Genomic DNA, 16,395 nt, shown 5'->3' on the forward strand with positions numbered 1-16,395 from the left:
TGTTGAAGCACTAGCACCCAGTGTGATGGTATTTGTAGGTGGTGCCTTTGGAAGGTGATTAGGTTTGGATGAGGTCATGAATGTGTCCTTAGAAGTAGATTCCTCAGAGAGCCTGCTTCCTCCTCCTGAGGACACAGCAAGAAGGCAGCCACCTACAAGCCAGGAATAAATCCTGCACCAGGCGCCAAATGGGCTAGAGGCTTGATCTTGGACTTTCCAGCCTCCTGAGCTGGAGAAATGAGTTGTTTCAGCTGCTTAGTCTGTGGTCCTTTGTTATAGCAGCCAGAATGGACTGAGACAGCAGAATAGGACCCTAGAGAGCGATGGAAAGTGGTATTTCAGATGAGGGTGGCCTGGGAAGGTGCCACTGAGTAGGTGGCATTGAAACAGAACTCTGAATGAATTGAGGTGGGAATGATGTGGGTATCTGCCAGAATGGAGCCCACAGTGTGTTCAAGGACCAGCAAGGAGTTGGCTGGCTGCCCAGAGCAGAGCTGGCCAGGCACAGGTGGTGGAAGATGGGACCGGAAGAACAGGTCATGTTGGCCCTCGCAGGCTCCTGCAAGAACCTTGCATTTCATGCTGAGTGAGGCGGGAAGCTCTGGAGGATTCTGAGCGGAGTGTACAATCTGGCTGTGTTTTGCAAGTGTCATTTTTGCTGCTGCAGGGGCAGGAACAGGAACCAGGACAGAAGCAGGGAGACCAGGCGAGATGTGAAGGTTTGCGCTGGGGCAGCACTGGAGGTGGCGAGAAGTGGCCAAATTCTGGGCTAGACAGTGCAGAGTGAGGTGGGCAGGTCTTGCTGATGACTTGGACATGAAGAGCATGAGCAAGTTAGGTCTTGCGGTCTTGCGGGTTCTTTTTTGTGGTTCTGTGAAAGGCAGCCATTCTGTAAATTCTCAGACAGGGAATCCCAGGGAAGGAACAGGCCGGAGAGGAGCACAGACAGGAATGCCCAGTTCCAGACGTCAAAGACGTGTGCACGTGTTAGACACCCAGGTGCTGGAGTTTCACTGGGCCAGGGGTGTGCGTGACCCCCGGGTTCATAGGGCATTGGGCGGAAATACAACCTGGAAAATCTGTAACTCATGTAGGATTTGAATGCAAGGATAGAATGAGCTCACCTAGGGAGTGAGCACAGAAAGAGAAGACTCCGGACCTTCTGGGCAATAGAGTGTGTCTGAAAATTTAGATCTTCAGTCCTTATCGTCGCAATAAAGCGGAAGCTTTCTTTCTCAGCCACATACAGTCCCTTGTCCCTTTCCCACATCTCAGGACCTTTAAATGGCCGAAACATCTCAAAGCTAAGTCCTATTATCAGAGACGGCTACTGTAACAGTGACAAATATTTAAATGCCATTTCTTCTTTTCAACTTTTTTTTTTTTTTTTTGGCTTACTGAATCCCTTTCGTTTAGAAGTTGTTCTGTCATTTAACATATTGACTGTTACACTAGAAAAAAATTTCTTTTTTCCTTTGGGGCCACAGTGTTTTATTATGAAAATAGAATAAAAACTCTGAAAACCAAACGATCCTTTCTAATTTAATGAAAACTTTATTTTTTATTGTTTTCTGTGCGTGAGTTGTACGCCACTTGGAAACTAGTTCACGCAGCTCCCAAGGTGAAGAGATGTGTGAGTTCTGTACACTTCATGAGGCCCCGGGCTCAAACTAGCGTGAGTGAAATACAACTGACTTGGCAGTGAATGTGTTAAAAAGGAGGAGATTGTAATATTGCATGCTAATTTGTAATTAAAAGTTTGCCTCCCTCGGTTCTTGTCATCCTTGCCAAGTACCACGCAGCAGACATGAACGGAGAGCTGTGAGTCTTGCTGGGGGAGGAAGTGAGGGACGTGGGGGAGAAAGGGCACTCAAGTCATCACATCCCATGGAGCCCTGGGGAAAGACACCATTATTTACCCAGAGACATTTCTTATAATTTTATAATTAATAAAACCTTTAGGCTTTGGGGGGAATGCATGTCTCTGATGGCATTTTCCTGTCAACAGTTGTGCTTCTCATCCCTGTCATGGATGCCTTTAAGCAATAAGCTGACTGAGAAGAAGCAGAAAGGGAATGAGACCGTGTCTCCAATCAGCCTCTTCCATGTCCTATAACAATACACTTGATGAAAGTGCCAAAGTCAAAAATAGCCACTAAAAGTTGTAATTTTTCTTGCCTCATGACAAGGAAGAGTCAAGTTCGCTTCTCAGTATTTACATAAATCAATTATGCTTGTGGGTTAAAAAGAAACAGCTTTGCAACCAGACTGTTAATTAAAATTGATTAAGTTACAGGAACATCTTGGTATGCTTAATGGGCCTGAACATGCTCTCGAGAGAACAGGCAGGATAAATGGTTCTAATTAAGGGCTCTTGACCAGCCGTTTCTCTGCCCCATGGTATTTCTTAGTCCACTGGCATCTTAGTCCATTCAGGTTTCAGGAACAAAGGATTATAGACTGTGTGGCTTGTGAACAACAGAAATGTATTTCTGACAGGTCTAGCAGCCAGAGGCCCGAGATGAGGGTGCTAACGCAGTGGGGGTCTTGGTGAGGACGCTCTTTCAGACTGCGGTCTCCCCTTGCACCCTCACATGGCAGAAAGAAGGAGCTAGTTCTCTGGCCGGTTCTCCTAAGGGCACTAATCCCATTCATGAGGCCTCCACCCTCATGACCTAATCACATCCCAGAGGCCCCACCTCCTAATACCATCCCATTCAGGGTTAGGATTTCAACAGACAAATGTGTGGAGAGACGGAAGCCCTCAGTCCGTAATGGCAAGAGGTGCACATCTGAACAGAAATTCCAGTGTGCCATGGGCTCCACCACTGAACAGCCTCGGGTAGAGCACATCAGTGCGAGTTTGAGCTGCTCTGGGTCTGAATCTTAGGTTGTGAGATACTTTTCTACATTTAAGCTCATTTAAGCTCATATCATCTGCAAATAAGGATAGTTTACTTTTTCTTTTCCAATCTGATATCTTTTACTTTCTTGCCTAATTTCCCTGATTAGAACCTCTAATACAATGTTGAAGTAGCCACAGCACCCATCCTTTCTGCTTTCGATCTTAAGAGAAAAGCATTTAGTCTTTTTTTTTTTCTTTCTTTTTGAAAGACAGTCTCTTGCTCTGTTGCCCAGACTGGAGTGCAGTGGCACAGTCATAGCTTACTGCAGCCTCGAACTCCTGGGCTTACGCTGATCTCCTTCCGTAGCCTCTCGAGTAGCTGGGACTACAGGCACACTCCACCATGCCCAGCTAAATTTTTTTTTTTTAATTTTTAATTTTTTGTAGAGACTGGATCTTGATATGTTGCCCAGGCTGGTCCTGAACTCCTGGGCTCAAGTGATCCTCCTGCCTTGGCCTCCCCTAAGTGCTGAGATTAGGGTGTGAGCCACCAAGCCCAGGGCAGCATTCAGCCTTTCACCATTAAATATGCTACCAGCTGTGAAATGTTCATAGAGACCCTTTATCAGGTTAAGGAACCTTTATTTTATTTACAGTTTAGTTAATGTTTTTATTGTAAAATAATGTTGGATTTTGTCAAATGCTTTTTCTGCAGGTAATGAGTTGATCACGGTTTTTCCCCCTTTATTCTATTAATATGGTGTATTACCTTGATTGATTTTCAGATATTAAACCAATATCACATTTCTTGAATTAATCCTACCTGGTCTTGATATATAAACCTTTTTATATGTGGCTGGATTGGGTTTGCTAATATTTTTTAAAGATTTTTCTATCTGTATGCATAAGAGACATTGGTTTCCAGTTGTATTTTCTTGTGATGTCTTTGTCTAATATTGGCATCAGGGTGATACTAGCATCATAGTATGCTTTAAGAACTGTTCTCTTCCATTTTCTGAAAGAATTTGTAAAAAAAAAAAAAAAGTAGGTATTAATTCTTCTTTAAATGTTTGGCATAATTTATCAATGAAGCCTCCTGAGCATGGGCTTTTCCTTGTAAGTAGTTTTTTTTTAAATTTAATTACTAAGTCAATCTCTTTATATTTTATAGGTAGGTTTATTCAGTGAGTCAGTTTTGTGTGTCATAACATACTTTTAAGAATAATCTTCCCTACTTAAATGGGCATCTGTCATACATTACACCAAAGCAAAAACAGATAGTCAACCATATGAGTAACATTCTTGTCCTTTATCATCCATTAATGGATATTGACTTTTGAGAAAAGAGCAAAGTAGTGGCCTTTTGATATATCTAGGAAAAATATCATCAGCTCTTCTCAGCTGCTCTTCACCATGTACAGTATATTATAATAGAATGGCAAGAGTTAAATTTTAATACACTTATTGTTTCCTCAGGCATGAATATGTTTGTTTGGCCTGATTCCAGAATGGTCAGAGTCTCTGTCAACTGTCTTCACAGTAGAATTATTCCTAAAAAAACAAACATTGAAATGTATTTTAGAAAATAAGGGCCTATAAAACTTACTATATAAGAATCTATATAAGAAACTTACTATATAAAATCTTACTATATTTAAACTCTGATTCATGAAATATCATTATTTTTAAGTATATTAATCCACAATTATCACTAAATCTTTTAATATGTATGTAATTAAAGGCTAATATAAATCACAATCACTTATCCATTGATAAAAAAATTCAAATATGGCATAAACAAAGGAATATATAGATATTTGTTCAATATTTTAATACTAATTACTTCTTTAAAAACTGAATGTTTTTGCTTTTTCAAAACATTCCTTTTTCAAAGGAAAAGAAAAGAAATTTGAAAATCTAATTGATTGTAATTCCTTCATAGATTTCTACCTAACCACGAATGATAAAATAGTGTTCAGAAAAACTTTTATCTAGTCAATGGATTAGCTTCCAATAAAGCAAACCAATTGCTTTAGGTATTTCAAAAAAGGAACTTAATAAAGAGAAGTATTTACAGAATGAGGGAAAAGCTGAGAAATCAAACAGGCGATAGTGTAGCAGCCAAGAGATTAGCAACAGGAGGTACATGCTATCATCTCTAGATTTTTAAGGAAACAGGATGGAGGTGGTGTACCAGACACCCACCTCCTGGGCCTTCTACAGATGCTATAACCATGACAAGGCTAGAGCTGAAGCTGAGGTAGGTGGGTTATCTGACAAGGATCCAGAGCTTTAGAAAAGGCAGAAGTTGAGGCCCATCAAGAAAATGGCTGCTAAGTAGAGAATAAGGAGAAATACCCAAACTCATTCCTTTCTCCTGCTTTCTAATCTCCCGCCAGTACTTCCCATTGGCCAAACCTAGCTAGAAATAGTTGACAAAGAGTCTTGGAAATAGAATCTGTAGGAGAGGGATGGGAATGTCCTTGAAATTGAACAGGAAATTACTAGCACACTTAGTGACGTGACAAATTCCCCAAAATTTGTTGAAATACATCAACCTACAAAGGCAAGAATCCCTGTGAACAGCAAGCAGGATAAACATAAAGAAGATTATATATGGCATATTACAGTATAACTGCTGGAAACCAAAGAAGAAACAAAAACCACACACATCTTAAATGTAGCCATTACAAAAAGACTTTACATGCAAGGGATCAATGACCGAAAGAATGGCTGACTTCTCATTAGAAACAATGGAGGGCAGAAGACAATTGAACATCTTTGCACCACAGATATGAACATGATCAACCCTGAATTAAATATTCAATACAAATACCACTTTTTAAAAGTTGAGGTGAAATAAAGGCATTCTTCAAGGAAAAGAAAGCTGAGAGAATTCACCACCAGCAAACATATGATACAAGAAATAGAAGTTTCTCAAGCTAATGTGAAATGATATCAGAAGAAAAGGAAGGAGAGCATTGGACATGCTCAATATATGTGAAAGAGGATAAAAGAGCATACACTTGTCTTTTATTAATTTCTCTAAAAGACAATGGATGGTTTGATGCTAAAATAATGACATACTAAGAATTATGATGAGGAGGAGAATATAATTACATTGTTGTAAAGATCTTATTCATTTTTTGAAGTGGTACAATATTAATGTTAAGTAGCTTCTGATAACTGAAGAATGTATATTTTAATTTTTGAGCAATCACTAAAAAATAAAAGAGATAAAGCTAAAAAGCCAATAGAAAAAATTTTAAAAAATTATAAAAATATTCAACTAATAAAAACTGCCAATAAAGGAGGAACTGGCAAAAAAGAAATGAGATGGGCAGAAAACAAATAGTAAGATGGTAGATTTAAAATAATAGTCACAAATGTAATAACCCATAGAAATAAAAGCAATAAAACAAATAAGCAATCGATAGTAAGAGGGTGAGATCAAATTCAAACATATTATTAAATGTGAAAGAACTAAAGTAACATTCAAAACAAAAGTATGACCAAGCCACATACTATCTACAAGAGATATACTTTAAATCCAAAAGTTATTTAGATTGAAAGTAAAGGGATGGAAAATATATGTGATGTAAATAATAAGCACAAGAAAGCTCCTGTACATATATTAATATCAGACAAAGTAGGTATGAAGGCAAGAAAGTATTAACAGAGATAAAGAAAGATATTGAATAATACTGCAAGTGTCAATTTTCCAGGAAGCATAAAAATCATAAAATGTGCTTATATCTAATAAAAAAGCTATAAAACACTGGTAAGAAAAAAACTTAACTTATACTAAGCCATGAAATAATCTTATACAAGTCTGATAAAACCAAAGAGAGAATTAGACAAATCCATAATCATAATTATGTATTTAATATCCCTTTTCTATCCCTTACTATAGAAATAAGGATATAGAAGATCTGAACAAGATGATCAACTTCCTAGACTAACTTATATTTATAGAACTCTAAACCCAACTCCAAAATATGTGTTTTCTTAAACTGCAACTGGAACGTGGACCAAGATATACTTACTCTAGGCCATAAAAGCATCTTAAGAAATTTGAAAAGATTGAAATAAATTTGAAAGTTTAAATAGCTTATAGTCTGATGTCTAACCACACCAAAATCGAAGTAGAAATCATTAACAATAGAATATCTGAAACTATCCCCAAATATTTCAGTGTGAAACTATATACTTTTGACTACTAACCCGTGAGTCAAATGAGAAATTTTAAAGTGTTTGAATATCAAAATATGATATATTAAAATGTGTGGGATGTAATTAAAGCAGCAATTTAGAATGGAATTTGTAGCTCTGAAATACTGTAAATATAGAAAAGAGGAAAGAGATAGAATTTATTGTCTAAATTCCTAACTTAGGAATCCAGAAAAAAATGAGCAAATTAGAATCAAGAAAGTATTATAGAAAGTACTCAAAGGTAAAAGAATAAATCAATAAAATGGAAAACATCCAGTAAAGAAAATTAATAAAGCCATAATTTGGCTCTTTGAAAGTTTAAAAATTTCTAAACCACTAGCAAAGCTGATCAAGAAAGTAAAAGACAGAGTCCCAAAGCACCCAAACTAACAATGTACGGGGAAAAGGGACTTGTCACAGATCCTACAGACACTAACAGGATAAGTAAGGAATGCGCTAAATTATTTGAGGCCAAAAGATTTACAATTTATATAAAATGGAAGTATCCCTTGAAAAAAAAACAACTTACCAAAACTGAACAAAATAGAAAATTTAAATGGGCATGTTATCTATTAAATTTATCTAGTTTGCTTTTAAAATTCTTCCCACAAAGGAAACTTCAGATGATTTTGGTATGAATTCTACCAAACATTTTAAGAAAGTAAGAAAGAATGTACTGGTCAAATATTGACAAATTTTATAATTGTGAGTGAATAAAATTATGTTTTCCATGGAAAGAAGCTAAAAGGTTGGTGCTACAAACCAAAGACCACATCTGTACTATGTATAGGAGATTTAGTTAAAAAAAAAGTAAGACATAGAAGGGTTAGAAATAAAGGATGGAGAATAGCTATTCCAGGAAACAGCTTACAGAATAAAGGAAGCTGCAATACTATAAATTTCTGATAATATAGAATTCAAGTGAAAGGCATTCAGCACTAAAAAAAAGAAAGATTTTTCTTATGATGCAATCACCAAGAAAATTTAACAATCATAAATCTTTATGCACTCTACCATCTCTTTGAAATAAATAAGACAGAAATTATTAAAATGTTCAGATATATTGACAAACTCACAATCCTACCTGGAAATGTTAATACATTCTCACGTTGACAGATCAAGTAAGTCAGCCCGTTAAGGATTTGACTAACTCGTCAGCCTTAGTGAATAGATATATTTAGAGAACACGCTTTGTTACCAGCAAAAAGAAAATACATATTCTTTTCTAAAAATCCATAAGACATAGTAGAAGTAGAACATGTTTATCATACATCAAAAGAAAAATAAATTGTCAAAGCAGAAATAATTGAGGCTACAATTTCTGATCAAATCTAACGAAATTAGAAATAACAAGAACCCAGCAATAATAATATCCTTGTAGAATTTAGGAATCAGACTTCTGAATTGCTCTTGTGTTAAAAAGAAATAGGAGTTGAAATTATAGGCTTTTGAGAAAAGAGCAATAACGAGCAGCTATAAATCAAAGGCTGTGGGATTAGGCAAAAGCAGTAATTATTGGAATATTTATGTCCTAAATGCATTTATTAGAAAATATAAAAGATTGGCAATAAATGACAATCGTGAAAAAGGACAATAAAAGTTTAAATAAAGAAGAAAGGAAGTTTTAAAAGTTGAATCAGAAACTAATAATATAGAGAAAGAACAGAAAGAATAGACCTTAATAATAAACCAAGAACTCATTCTTTGAAAAGATCAACAAAACATGCACAGCTTCAAAAGTCTGATCTAGAGAAAAAAAGAGAAAAATAACATTAAGCATAAGAAGAAATTACTTCAAATATGGAGACTTTAAAAACTGTAAGAAAATGTTATGCATAATATTTTATAATTAAAAATCTAAATGAAATGGATAATTCTCTGGGAAAATTATCAAAATTGACTCAAAAAATAGAACCAATGCATATGACAGAAATGTGACATGTCTACTCCTAAAAACAGAACATAATCAGGAATACAACTGGGTATACATAGATCCTGACAGCACCACTTAGTAGAGATACAACTTCAGGCAAGTTCCTTAAACTTCTCTGGGCTTCAGTTTCTCTTTGGTAAATGAGGTAGTAATAATAACTACTATATAGGATTATTGTGAGAATAAAGTGAACTATAAATGTGTATATATATATTCTATATGATGTATAACTCACAACAGCACTTGGGACATAAAAATACTCTATGTTAGCATATGTCATCTTTATCACCACCACTACCATCATCATCATCACCATCCCCATCATCAGATGGTTTTATTTGATACGTTTGAGTTTTACCAAACCTTCAAGAAGAGATCATTAACTCAGCATTTAAACAGTTCCAGGCCTAAGAAAAACGTGAAAGAATTCCAAATTCAGCCGTATAAGGCTGGCATCACCTTGACACCAAGAAGGAACTAGGAAGAGCATAGGGTCAAAGAGAACCTGTCTTAGCTCTCTTGTAAAAACCAGAAGAGCAGATGGCAAACCCAAGCCCAGCAGGTGAGTCACTGTGGTGCCCTCTAGTCACAGGGATAAGGACGGGAGCCCTGCATGTCTCTGAGGTGTGGGCCGCACACCCCTCACCCCTGCAGGGATGGCTCCTTACTCCTCATTGTCGCACAGCAGCCTAGCATGGGCCTGGCCACCAGACAAGTCAACAATCCGGGTGTACTTGGTACATATACAGTCTCCAGCAGAGTCTCACTGATAGCATAAAATGTGAACAGAGCACTGTGACTCGTGTCTGGAACGTGACTCAGTGCACTGGACACCACTGGGTCAGGTGCAAGTGTTGGTTAACTCAAGTTCTTGCCGATCTTTCTGGATGTGCGTCCTCCGTAATCATCTCTGGGTATCTGAGACAGCGAGGGGAGCCACGCCTTCCGGCCTTAGCACACGGATCACTCAGAGCCCTGGCCGCTTGCTGCGATCCAGCCTGGCTGGCAGGGCGAGTCCTGCTTGTCGCTGACTCGCGTCTGGTTCTTTGGTTCTGTGCATCATAACGTCAGGGTCACTCTTCTTCTCAGAGCCAGGTCTTCTGTCTCCTCACTCGCTCCATCCAGCCTCATTGGCATAAGCTTTCGTTCTGGTCCCAGACACCATCCGACCTCTCCCGGCCATGCTCCACTTGAATTTCATTTTTGACGACTCACTGTGCTTCAGCCCTGTGTATACTCTTGCAACTTTCTATCCTTGGACTAAAGGACGTTTTTAAAAGGCTTTGAGTTATTCAATTATTTAAAGGACCTCTCAGAAATGCATATGATTCTTATAAATAAACCTGGAATCTGTCAGTGGCAGCATTTGTAACTTAGTGGGCGTGTTTTTCACGTGATCACGGGACGCTTTTGTGCTCGTTGGCTTGCTCGAGCCTCTAAAAGCCTCACCGAACATTTAGCTGCAACTGTGCGTTGAACAGAAGTGGTTGAATCTGGCTGGGTGGGATTGGGGCGGGGGAGGACTCAGTGTTTCCTGGGTCGGCAGGAGCAGGGCTGGGGCTTCAGGTCTTCCAAGCTATGAGGCGAGGCTGCCTCGGAGGTGGCAGCTGCCAGGACCCCACTGGCAGGGAAGAGACCCCCAACATGAGGGATTGTGGCCAAGTGTGGCAAGAACATACCAGGGACATGGGTGGGCCATTTAAAAAGGTTGTTTTTCTTTCATAAAGAACCGATCCTTCCAGAGCAGTTTTAATGAGTCATAACAAGTTGGTCAGCCACAGCTATACACACTTTTCTATAGGCACGTGTTTGGTTTGTTTTAGCTCCATTTTTACTTCTCAAAAAATGATTGAGGATTGCTGTGTTCATTGAATTAAGTCCTCAGTAATCTAAAAGTGTTAATCATAGCTGTCCGGAAACTACCTCGGCACTAACCTGCTCCTTTTTGTTTTCTGGTAGAACGTCCACCTTCGGGATTTCCTTTGGAGCCACCTTTCTCTTGCTCGCCTTCATCCTCTTCGTCTGCTTTGCTGGACAGCTTCTGGTAGGTACTGCGACTGTGGACCTTCTCTGAAGGTGTGCTCATTTCACGGAAACGGATTTCTTGCTAAAAACTTTCAAAACCAGGGAGCTTGGCGATGCACCGTTTCTACAGCTACAGATCCCAGTAAAGAAACGCTCACCTGTCAGGCCAGCAGCCCCGGAATGTAAACCGAGGCAGATCCTGCATAATCAAGACAGTAATTTGGAGATTGTTTGCAATGTCGGATATCGCACCATAGAATCGCGTTTTTGCTTATTCGCTCCTGTGGGTGCTTTCTATCATCTCCTCTGAGTTGTCGAGTACGTGCGGCAGCAAGGGGGGGGGGTGTCCTGGCAGGCTTTCGGTGTGCAGGGGAATTAAAGTTTAAACCTGATGCATCTTTCACATCCACTTTCAAGATATAAAATTTCCGAGTATTTGAAGAAAGAAAACGTTCACATATATATTTTAGTGTCTTCATTTAAGCCAATCATTGTACACTCTATGGTTTCAATGCTAGTTCTAGGTATAAGAATTAAATCTAATTTTATTTTTGAGTCAGAGCAAGTGTTGCTCATGGGCCATGGCTCTTTGAGAGCATCCCGAGAAAGCCAACAGTGGGACAGAGTCCCCAGTATAAGCCATGTTTCGTCTCCTTCCACGGAGATGCGTTGAAACCGAGAGGCCACCTGAGCCAGGTTTCCTGAGCAGAGCTCATGGCATCCTCGGGAGAAGGTTCAGAGAGTTTTTTTTAATCAAAATTTTAACATGACCATAATCTATTATACAAGATAAATAGGAATAATCTTTACAACATGTGTCAGTGCATGTCATTTTGTGTGCCGTCTGGGGTTATGTTATAGAAAATACCATAGATGGTTTCATATTTTCAAAATCATGATTTCTCCTGTCGGTTACACTTTGGCAAGTCCATTTAGATGATGCCGCCAGGGAGCAGCCTCAAATGTGTGGTCTACCTGTCACCTCTGGGGGTCGTACTGTACCCGTTGGGAGGCTCAGATGGCTTCTGTGAAAACACTTTTCTCATTCTGCACGGGTTTGCACTGTGCATCGGTGTCTTCACTGCAATGTCATTTCGCGTTTCAAAGGACATGCTGTTACTTCAGCACCAGCATCAGTGCCGTAATGGGCTCTTAACATCCTCATCTTCCCTTCAAAGGCTCTGAAAAGCAGTAGTCCTGGGGCCCCGGGCCATCCATCACATGCCGATCTGATGTGTCGAAATCTTTTGGCCAACACCAGTTAAGATTCCAAAGCTCATCTCTGCCTCTCAGCAGTAGGCACTGTGTCTTCGGTGCCTTGCACCTTTGCAAACTTTTGTGGACGTTTTTTTTTACTACATGATAGTTTAGATGTTTCAAATCTCATTGAAAACTCTTGCAAAACTGGGACTGTGGTTTCTGATTTACTCTAATGCATATGTAGCATCTCGAGTCTCTTGAGATTCCCTGAAGACATTGCGAGTTGTAGAAAGGAGATGGCCTTGGCAAATGTCGACCCACTCTGAACGACTCCTGGGAATCCTTGGCAAAGTTCTAAAATGCCTGCTTTATAAAGAAGCCTGGTTTTCCTTCTTCCCAGAATGATCCTGTGGGTGGAAAAGCACACGGGCTCCACCCTCTCTTTTCCTTGCCCCCATAAGGCTTCTGCAGACATTTCTCAGCACAGGAACCATCATTCCTGGTTCCACTAGAAATCTCCAGTGAGTTCTAATTAAATCAGTTTACGTCACTGTGCTAAGTAGCCATATTTTTCATTTTCTATAACAAGGAACCCAGTCTTGGGCATTGGGGCAATTATGTATCTTTAGGGTTTCAGGCTATTTTCCTTACACCAGTTGGTATAAAAGAAACATATATCTTGGGGCACATAAAAGGATTTCAAGAACAGTTGTTCTGCCTTTGTGGGAAAGCTTCACTCTCATGTGATGTCCCTCCTTGCAGCCTCTCTGGAATCCACCTGCCATGCCTCTTGGTCCCTCCTGGGTCAGCCTGGGGCCCCCACAAGCTGTCCAGAAGACATCTACAGCTCCCCATGCTTTCTCATTCCCGGGGCTCCCCACAACCCTGGCACCCACATACCACAGGCTAAGAAGTTCTTTTTGACTCTGTGGTGTCTCAGTGATCGAATTTCAAGGCTTCAAATGAAGTGGTGCCCACCCCCTCTTCACGAGAACCCTGTATTATGCCAAAGTGGCCAGGAAGGTTAACCTTGAAGACATCAGGCCTTGCTAAACTCAAATCAATAGGATCCACGAATGAGTCTCCCAATAGTGGCCAGCCATTATCCTTGGTTCGGATGTAATCCACGAAAAATTTAAGAAGGATTTCCTGTTTTTGCAATACTAGGTTCTTTTTACTATTTAATCCATTCTGTATGGATTTTTTAACTCTCAGCATCAAACATATTAATGCACAACCAGTCTCAGAAGGCTTAAGTGTGCTTTGTACTTTACCTTCCAAATTCAGTCAAAAAACTCTGCCTATTACAGATACTCCACAGTGGTCGTGGAGAAATATGGTCACTTCCTAATTGCCCATGCCTGGGGTTCTTAATAGGCTACAATTGTATGAGACTTTATAATGATTTGCATTTATTTATGAATTAAATACTCAGTTTATGAAAAGTACCTAATACTGCAAAGTTACTTTCTAATAACATATGGTAACTTTCTGAAAACTTAAATGACAAAGGCAATATTAGTGCTAATAATATCAGTACTACATTCTCTGTAGAAAGAATTAAAATAAAATACTTTTATAAAGGAAGCTGCAATAAAGTAAGCTCAACTGATATTTTTCTTCCAAGTGCTTGCCTTTGTCACCCTCTATTGTACAAAATGTGCAACACAAGTAAATAAATCAAGTTGGTTGGCCTCCTTACAGCTGGGTTTGATAAAAAGGAAGAAAAACACCAAAATGGGCAAAAAAAAAAAAAGAGTGATAATGAAATGCAATTATTTTTCCTTTTGGTAGAAAAATCATACAGATGTTTTTTCAGTGACACATTCTGAAAAATACGGCAGGGAAGTTTTTTTTTTATTATTATTATCATTTCCATGAGAAGCCCAGGCCCGCCTAGGTGTCTACTCAAGGTGTGTCCCCTGCCTCCCTGGCCCTGGGTCTCAGGCTCCTCTGTTCCTGCCCATGGGAGTGGGCTCAGGTTTCCTGGAAACCTTCTTGGACACCAGTCCAAGCCCTGTGATGGTCACTCTTAACACCCTATGGGGCTTAGTTGTGCTACATGGTTTAGTCTTGATTATATAACATCTCATCTAGACCTCTAATGTTTTTCTGTTGTTTCCCTTAACACGTACTACGTTCCGTAAGACAAGAATGGTTCCCTAAACTTGCTCTCAGTCCCCTCACTGAATCCGGCAGGGTGCGACCACATGGATCCACTTAATAAGCAGGTGCTAAGTAAACACTACTGGGCTTCTTATATTTTTTTCATGGGGGTCTTTTTCCCTCCTCCACCCCTCTGGCTCTGTGTAGCACCCCCTTCATCTCCCAGTCGCCAACCATTCTCTGGCAGAGTTAGGTGTGCACTAAGGGACCTTCTCTGGGTGTCCTAGCACCCGGAGAGGGTCTATGTGTGGATGAACGCTCGGCTGAGAGAAGGCGTGGGGAGCCGGCGGCTGCCCCCGTCACGCTGCGTTGAAATTTCTTGCTCCTGTACCCTGGGTCCCTTGACTCGGACATGCTGCAGGCGGTCTCCTCTGTTGGAAATCATCTTCTCAGTTTCATCATCCAACTCTGAAGAGCCCACCGTTTCCCTGCCAGCTCCCTCGTGCTGGCTGGGCCAGGTTCTCGTTTTGCATTATTACTTTTATTCTTTGAGTTGGAAAGATCTTCAGTGAGTTCGCCGCAGCCCTGTTTTGCTCATGAGGGTACTTGGGGCACTTGAAACACAAGATAAATATTTAATAGCAGTCAGCTTGAAGGAATGCTGGGTTGCACCCAAGTGCAATTTCCTGGCACCTCTGCTCAGAAAACCTCCCACCCCCGTCCTCTCCTGGACTCGACTCCGTACTGGCTGAAACTCCGCATCCAGCTCACGGTTGCTTCCTCTGGCCCAGTGCCTTGGGGGGCTCCTGGGCTCCCCGTCGGTGCCTGCGTCCTGGCGTCCTCCCTGGCCAGGTGTCCTCGGGTGCCTCTGCCGCAGGTGCCTGCACGGGGCGCTCGGCATTTCAGAACTATGAGACTCAAGAGCTGGGTGGGAGCCCAGAGACAGCTCGCCCAGCCCCTCATTGTGTGGCCAAGGGACCCAGGACTCCAGAGGTGGCCACTTGCTTAAGTGGGTTTCCATTTCCAATCATTTCGAGTAGAAGTTCTTTCTCCACAAAAACATAATGCAGAAGGAGCTGCGATGGGACCTCCTGAGGACGGAAACGGAGGCTTTGGGGCAGAGTCAGGAGGGTGCGACTGCTGAGGCCTGCAAAGGCCTCGTGTCCTTGGGTGGGGACCTGTGGGATCAATCCAAACTGCTGATGGTGGACAAGGCCCCCGAGAGCAGATCTGATTCTGCCACATCGCAGTTTATAAGTGGTAAATGTTAGGTTAAAAATACCTGCTTACTCTGCGGGACACTTAGCGCATGCCGGCTCATCCGTCCCCACGAGAGGGCTAGGAGGGAATGTCCATTCTGCAGTTTAACGAGACAGAGGCTCACAGATGCCACAAAGCTTCTTGCCCCGTGCTGTACAGCAAGCAGGTGTCCCCAGAGGTAGGTTCCAGCGGGTGCCAGGCTGCATGTGGAGAGGCGCTGGCAGACAGGTGACCGGCACCAGGCAGGGAAGGGCCAGCGTGGCGCTGAGGTTGCCTTGCGGTGACTGCTGAGCACCGTTGATCAGAATCGCACTGGCAAGTCCAGGTAACCTCACACAGTAGCTCCTTCGAGTTCCCTTCTGGTCTAGTTTCCTAAGACATGTGGTTCACCTGTTGGTCCAGTTTGCTTAAAACTAGGTTCTGGGCAAAGTGTAAATTCATCTTAAAAGACATTTGATAAAATGTAAGAAAAAGCTAATCTATAATTGAATTTAGACTAAAATAGTAAGAAATACTTAGTAATAGTAAGTAATTAGTAAATAGTAAGTAAATACTTAGTAAATAGTAAGTAATAGTAAGAAATACCTTAGTAATACTACTTTGCAAAATGTTTTTGTACATACGAAACTCCTTCAGAGTGTCTTCATACGTGTTATTTTGTTTGATAATGAAAATGATCCATGTTATCTAGGTAGAAACTAAAACAAGAGATTCAAGTTCACATTTTCATTACAATCAGCAATAAAAGAATAATAACAGTTGCCCTCATCGCAGTAGTAATAATAATAGTAAGTGCACATTTACGGTCAGATTT

At 40.6% G+C, this 16,395-nt stretch overlaps 1 protein-coding gene across 3 annotated transcripts in view; it reads left to right on the forward strand.

Moving 5' to 3' along the window:
• ADCY2 (adenylate cyclase 2) overlaps positions 1 to 16,395 on the forward strand; it is a 389,287-nt gene that overhangs the window by 309,951 nt on the left and 62,941 nt on the right. For all 3 annotated transcript variants that reach the window (XM_076007928.1, XM_012744227.2, XM_076007929.1), the window contains exon 15: positions 10,950 to 11,034. In XM_076007928.1, the coding sequence (XP_075864043.1) occupies positions 10,950 to 11,034 (85 nt within the window). The remainder of the gene's footprint in view (positions 1 to 10,949; positions 11,035 to 16,395) is intronic.

This window comes from Microcebus murinus, chromosome 11, assembly GCF_040939455.1.
Source record: "Microcebus murinus isolate Inina chromosome 11, M.murinus_Inina_mat1.0, whole genome shotgun sequence".
Taxonomy (NCBI): Eukaryota; Metazoa; Chordata; class Mammalia; order Primates; family Cheirogaleidae; genus Microcebus; species Microcebus murinus.